This window comes from Tasmannia lanceolata, unplaced genomic scaffold, assembly GCF_043159265.1.
Source record: "Tasmannia lanceolata isolate RefF3 unplaced genomic scaffold, GAP_Taslan_0.1 ptg000023l, whole genome shotgun sequence".
Classification (NCBI taxonomy): Eukaryota; Viridiplantae; Streptophyta; class Magnoliopsida; order Canellales; family Winteraceae; genus Tasmannia; species Tasmannia lanceolata.
In genome coordinates, this window is record NW_027518700.1 from 27,105,708 (window position 1) to 27,112,608 (window position 6,901).

The 6,901-nt window shown below is 40.6% G+C and overlaps 1 protein-coding gene across 1 annotated transcript; it reads left to right on the forward strand.

The window, feature by feature from the left end:
• Window positions 1-1,926: 1,926 nt before the first annotated feature.
• On the forward strand, window positions 1,927-6,365 carry LOC143855979 (uncharacterized). The gene is made up of 6 exons (XM_077366021.1): window positions 1,927-2,601; window positions 2,728-3,429; window positions 3,478-4,077; window positions 4,465-4,630; window positions 5,963-6,251; window positions 6,329-6,365. Exons 1-6 carry the CDS (start codon window positions 1,927-1,929, stop codon window positions 6,363-6,365), a joined length of 2,469 nt encoding a protein of 822 aa, XP_077222136.1.
• Window positions 6,366-6,901: the final 536 nt, after the last annotated feature.

A 6,901-nucleotide genomic window follows, 5' to 3' on the forward strand; every position in this document is an offset into this window, starting at 1 on the left:
TTCCGATTTCAAATTTTCAATTTATTTTTCCAAATCGGAAATTGAATGTTTGAAAGAATTTACCTTCGTAAAAGATTTTTGTAGTCTCTTTTTATTCAAAATAATATTTTTATCATTTGAAGAAGACTACTATTTTTCTCATAAAAATTTTCAAGATTAGTCCAAATATCTTTTACATTTATACATGATGAAATTTTCTCAAAAGCATTGGGACATAGTCCACAACATATTATAATAATACCTTTTGAATTTAATAAAAATAATTTTGCATCATTATTAGTGCATTTTCTTGGTATAGAAAAACCCCTTTCAATCACATCTAAGATGTCAATGTCTATGGATTTGAGATAGGCAAGCATCTTTACTTTTCAAGCTCTATAATTTGATCCATAAAAAAATGGAGGAATTTTAGCGGATTGGCCTACCTCAAAATTCATTTGGATTCTCACAGATCTTTATCTCTTGTAGATTTTGAATTTAAAAATCTCTTTAAGAGCCTTCGCTCTGATACCAAATGAAATACAAGGTGACAATCCAAGAGGGGGTGAATTGGCTAATTAAAAATTTGGGGCTTAATTAAGTGGATTATTAAAATCAATTTACCCATTAAGCCTTAACTAGTCTAACCATTTATTAATCAATAAATATAATGAAGGATAGGGATTAGATATGACTTGATGCTTATATACTCTAACCCTGTGGATGCTCTGACGTGTCTAACGGATAAGTGCTTGAAAGTTCAAGACCTGATTAAGCTTTTTTCCAAAAATGTCGATCTTACCAATTCATGTTTTCAGGATTGTCGACGTAGCACTTTAATCTTTATGGTCTTCGCACGTCACGTTCTTCGCAGAAACTCCCAAGTTGGATCTTTGACCCTATTAGGAGTGGTAGATCAGATTAATGAGGGGAGGAATCCTATACCCACCATGTTAGCAGAGACCTTCTTGGGATTAGACTTTATTGCTTCCCAAGAAGTCAAAGACAATTTCTGTGGATGTGTTAAATTGCTATATGTCTAGCTTGGTGAGAAACTTCAGGTCCTTCAACGACAAAACCAAAATCCGTATACCCTAAAGAATTTTCGTGCATGGCAACCAATAGCTAATCAACCTCAGTCCATTGATGAATGGCACAATTGGTTGCAGCATGTAGAGGAGACCCAGTTTCGTTGGGTGAGTCATTCATGCTTCCAAGTTTTCACTAGCACCTACTCACATCCGTTTGTTTACCTCATGGGTCTTGAGAAATCATCTTTTTATGCACCCATGCAATTTCTCCATCAGGTTACAGGAATTCCATGTCCTCCCGGAGCCATAGTCCCTCCTCTTTGTGAAAATCTCACTCCTGATCTCATTAGATCCATTGTGGCTGTTTGGGGAAACAAGAATATGGAGAGAAGATTTTCTTTAGTATCTAAAATCCGACGTGGAGAAATATCGAAGAGCCCGCAAGCAGGAGAGCTCGGATTGAAGAGCCTTGAAGATCTATATCATGTTTTGTTATTTTGATTTCTGCATTTCCCATTATTGTCAGTCTGTTTATCCAGTTGTGATCAGAGATTAATATTTTTCATCCATTGTAATTACAATTTGAATTTTATTAATGAAAGTGTGTTTCTGTTTCTCTTGTCACTGTTTGATCAGAATAGTTTATCTCGATTATCAAATTTTTAATCTAGTGTTTATATTTCCATTTCAGGATTCTTGATTGAGCAGCCATTGCTCCTAAGAAAACCCTCATTTCAAAACCAACCTGGTCCCGTCAGTCCACTGATTCCAGGCTGAGTCGATTTTCTTCCTCACCAATTTCTTTTACCTCCCGTGCATTACCTTTCTCCAATCTTCAGGAAATCCCTTCGCCCGTCCAATTTACTCCTGAACCGATGGCTGAATCTGGAAGTGCTTTGGCAGAGATGAGTGGATGATGAAGGCTATGCTTCTACAAATGAACAACATGAATGAGGAGATAGCCCGTCTGAAAAATGACAGAGAGTCTACCTCCAAACAGCATGCACCCCAGCACCCTTCAGTTATACCTCCTCCACCTCCTGCGATGACTAGGCCTGCAGTTTTGAATGTTCAGGATGATTTCGATGATGAGCAGTACGCAGAAGAGAGTTGCCTTCCTAATTTTGATAGATCTGATAAGGGTAAGGTGATAACAGACAGACTAGACAGGCTGACTCAAGAGATGGAGAATATAAAGTTCCAAGGCCCGAAGAAGCTAAATATGGCTAATTTCATGATTTATCCAGGAGTCACACTGCCTCCAAGATTAAAAGTACCAGACATGGATAAATATGATGGGACAGGATGTCCTAAAAGCCATTTGATGTCAGTTCTTCCGCTTCAGCAACAGCATGGCTTGTCTCCAGAGCAGGTTGCTCTTCTATTTCCCCGATCACTTATTGGAACCGCCAAGAAGTGGTTTTTGAGTTTAAAGTCGGAAGAGATCCAAACCTTAGAGAATATTGCTAATAGGTTCATCGAACAATTCTCTATGGAAGAGGGGATCGACGTAACCAAGAGAGATCTCAAGGCTTTGAAGCAGGGCCATAATGAAACCTTCACTTCCTTCATCCGCAGATGGAGAAAGAAAGTTGCGCAGATGACTCATCGTCTGTCAGATGAGGATCAGATTAAGATTGTGGTGAAAAATCTGTCACCGCAATATTATCATCACATGGCTATTCAATATTTCCTTGATTTTAATCATCTTATAAAGACGGGAACCCAGATAGAAGATGCATTGGCTAAAAGCCTAAGATCAAGAATTTCATCTGATGTCAGAGAGGGGAAACGACTTGTGATGGCACCAAAAGAAGTACATAATGTCAATTATGTCAGACCACCACCCAGGACAATCACTGAAGTGAGAAGGCCGCCGATGGAGCAGAAGCCTCCTCGTCACTTTGATCCCCTCCCATATTCTTTATCCGTGGCTTTGAAGAAGTTGTTAAAGGACAGGAAGATCAAACTGCCTGACATTAAGCCTCTGCCCAATCCATTGCCAAGGTCCTGGAGAGAGGATCAGTTCTGTGATTATCATCGTAATACAGGTCATATTACTGATAGGTGTTTGGCTTTGAAACACCAAATACAGAACATGATTGATAGGAAGGAACTTCCAATTGAGTTGCCGAATGTAACCAGAAATCCCCTTCTGACACATGCAATGTCGCCTCCACCCTCGGTCAATGTCATTTACGCTGAAGCGTCTGTCATTGATCCTGCTTCCTTCATATGCGTTATTGAATCTGAGGGGACTTATGTCTGGAGATTTGAAGAAGAGGAAGAATGGAAAGAAACAGAGGAGTCATATGTCTTGTCATGGAATGACCCCGATTTAGCTGAGTCGTCGAACCAATCATATGTTCTGCAGTGTGAGGATGAGAAGAAAGAAACCGAAGCTTTGTACGTCTTAAGGGTGAGTGATGATGAGGAAGAAGAGATAAAAACCCCATACATCCTTAAGATAGAAGATGAAGATCTGTTGCTTCTAAATGATCAATGTGATGAACTCCGCCATGTCACACGTGGTGGACGAGTCTTCAAACCAGCTGAGCTCAGAGTTGATAATCCTCCTGAAGTTGCAAGAGCAGTTGACAGTCAGAAACAGAAGCAGAGATTTGATGAAGAAGAAGACAACTTGTTGAATCAGCTCAAGAAGACACAAGCTAATATTTCTATCTGGGGCTTACTGATGGCATCCCTGAAACACAGACAGGTTGTGCTTCGTGAGCTGAATGCGTCCCAGGTATCAGTTGAGATTACTCCAGACGAGTTGGTCGGTCTGGTGGCCATGACCAAAGCTTCAAAAGCTTTATCTTTCTCAGACAAGGATTTGCTGTCAGAAGGAAAAGACCATACTCGTCCTCTCAAAATTACCCTACTTTGCAACAAGAAGAAAGTATCAGAGGTGCTAGTAGACAATGGGTCAGCTCTGAATGTATGTCCTTTGAATACTGCCACTACTCTGGGGTTTGGGCCAGGAGACTTCATACCGTCTGAGCAAGGCATATTGGCATATGATGGGACCCGAAGGGTTGTAATTGGAACATTGGCTACTGAGATTGTGATCGGAGGAGAAACCTTTGACATTGAATTTCAGGTGTTGGATATCAAGACTTCTTTCTGTCTGTTGCTTGGTCGAGCTTGGCTGCACAAGGTTGGAGTTATTCCTTCCACGCTTCACCAAAAACTGAAATTCATTCGAAACAACCGGGTGATCGCAGTCAGGGGAGATCCCGAACCGGAAGTCGGACAAATATCTCAGGAGCTTGTTACTGAAAACACAAGAGATGTTAGTCTGACAGGATTTTCAGTGGAAGTTTCGGCTATCACCATGGAAGAAGCTATGAGTGAAGAAATTATGTTTCTCTCTAGCACCAATAGTCGGGTGCTTAAGATGCTGCGCGGATATGGATATATCCCGGGAGCTGGTCTGGGAAAGAATTTGCAGGGTCCAACTGAGCGGCTCGAGTTGAAAGCGGTTGAGGGATTGTTTGGGTTGGGATACAAGCCAACTCGTAAGGAGATGCAGGAAATGAGAGCTTACATGTTGAAGTGGGCCGAATGTCGCCGCAGAGGCTTAGAGTTTCCAATGGGACCGTTCAGCAAGGTCATGTGTAAGCCCAATGGTTTCCACCTTGGCATTCCCATCTTATTTTGATTATTCCAATATACAAGTGATTTATGATCACTAATGTGTTTGACTGTCTAAGTTGTAGATCACATTGGTGCTAAGACAACATTGCTTGGATTGATGCCAAGAAGATCTCATTGGACCGATTATGAAGGCCAAAGACATCGGAGATCCAAGACAAATGAAGACTTGAAGAATCGCATTGAAGATCGAAGTCAATTTAGATTGTATAAAATCCAATCTTAGTTTTAGATTTTAAGAGGCATAGTTAAGGAAATAAACACACACCCTAAATTTATATGTGATTGTCTTTGTGGTGTTCCAACACCTTGGAACCCTCATAGCAATCCCAACTTGGTGTTAAATTGGAAGCCCAAAAACATGAAGTGAAAATCTGCTCTTCATAGGCTTCTCGGAACTCCGAGAGAAATTCTCGGAACTCCGAGAATTCTCAGAACTCCGAGAAATGGTCCAGTAGACTTTTTTTCATCTTCTGTTTGTATTCCCGGAACTCCGAGATTTTTTCTCGGAACTCCAAGAACACTATAACGGTCATATTTTGAGCCGTTGAGAATTTTGCTAGAATTACCACAATGCCATTGAAAGGTCATATTTTGGTTTTTCTATATATATGGGCATTCTAAACTTCAAGACGATCAATCCTAACACTCTAAAACTTCATTTGGACATCCAAAGAGTGAATCAAACTTGATTATGCCTCTCATCCTCTAAGATTAGGATTTGGATCCATAGGCTCAATTTGTACATCTTCTACAATTTGTAAACCCTTGTGAGGGATTTTTTTTGTTCTTTCTTTCTTAGTCAAGAACTTGTATCGGGCGAGTGTTTGGAGAAGCGTAGCCCACTCTCCGTGGTGAAGATTGCCACCAAGGTTAAAGGTAATTGGAATTTGTAATCGGCACCGATCTTCGCCGAAGTTAAGAAGATCACATAGTGAAGCCATCAACGGGTTTGGTTGGTGGAGTGGAGTAGGCCTCACGTTTGGAGGACCGAACCACTTTAAATCTCGGGTGCAATCTCTCTTACTCTTGCTCTTTATTTTGCATTTGCACTTTAGATTTAACTTGTGTGCTTGAACTTTATTATTGATCTCTTAATTTCCAAAATTGGGTTTGAGTTTTCAAAAGAGTTAAAACTTGTTAGAAACCTAATTTCCCACTCCTCATAAGTTACCGTACTCGGGACCACCCTTGGATTTTCATCATGAATTGCAGATTTTGAAAAGAGGGAGCTGATTGTCCTTATTACGGTTTCCCTGAGCCATGGTATGACGAGAGCGGGGTAAAATTTCCAGGTCTTGAGATTTTCTTTGCAGATGAGCTGCCAGCAGACTTTTATAGTGAACAGATTGCAGTAACAGCAGTGGCAGAAGAACAAGACTTAGATTGGGTTAAGAATATTGAACCAGAACTCCTAGACTCCCTGTTTCAGGTCGAGGCCTCAGTCATTGCAATGATTGGAGGAGATGCACCTTTTGTGAACCCACAGAACTGTATCACCCCAGCCGAGGGACCTCTGGATAACTGGACCTCACATGTTATACCCCAAGCAGTCCTTCAGTATAGTCCAGTCCCTTCAAAAGAGTCAGTCGTTTCAAAATTTGTGTCAGTTTCTGAGTCCGTCCCAGAGTCTGTCATTTCTAACTTTTCTTTTGATGCAGGTACTGTAGAGGTCAGGTCTACTTCTGGAGTGGGTGACGAGTCTATTCTTGGTGGCGTCGAGTTCGAATTTGAGGACATCTTCATTGATTCTTTGTCTGTACATATTTCTGGTTGTGTCGATACTGATGTCGACTTATTTTTTCATTCTGTTTCAAAGTCTGTAAAGCCTGATGTGGGCAAATCATCTAATGTAATCATTGCTTCTGATGAAATAAAAGACTCTTTTGTGTATATTCCTGTACTTGTCTCTTCTACTGATTCTGCTTCTAAACCTGATCAAGTAACTAATAATGATAATCAAGACTCCCCCTCTAATGAGGAAGCCGATGACACTCCTCTTGAAATCCAACATATGATTCAACAAGAGGAGAGTCGCCGAGCAAAACCACTCGAAGAGAAAATTGAAACCGTAAATATAGGTGATGAATCCTTAATTCGGGAAATACGAATTGGCAAAATTTTATCTTCTGAGGAGCGCAAAGAATTAATCACCTTGCTAAAAGAGTTTAAGGAGGTTTTTGCTTGGTCTTATGATGACATGCCAGGATTGAGTGAGGACATTGTCCAACACA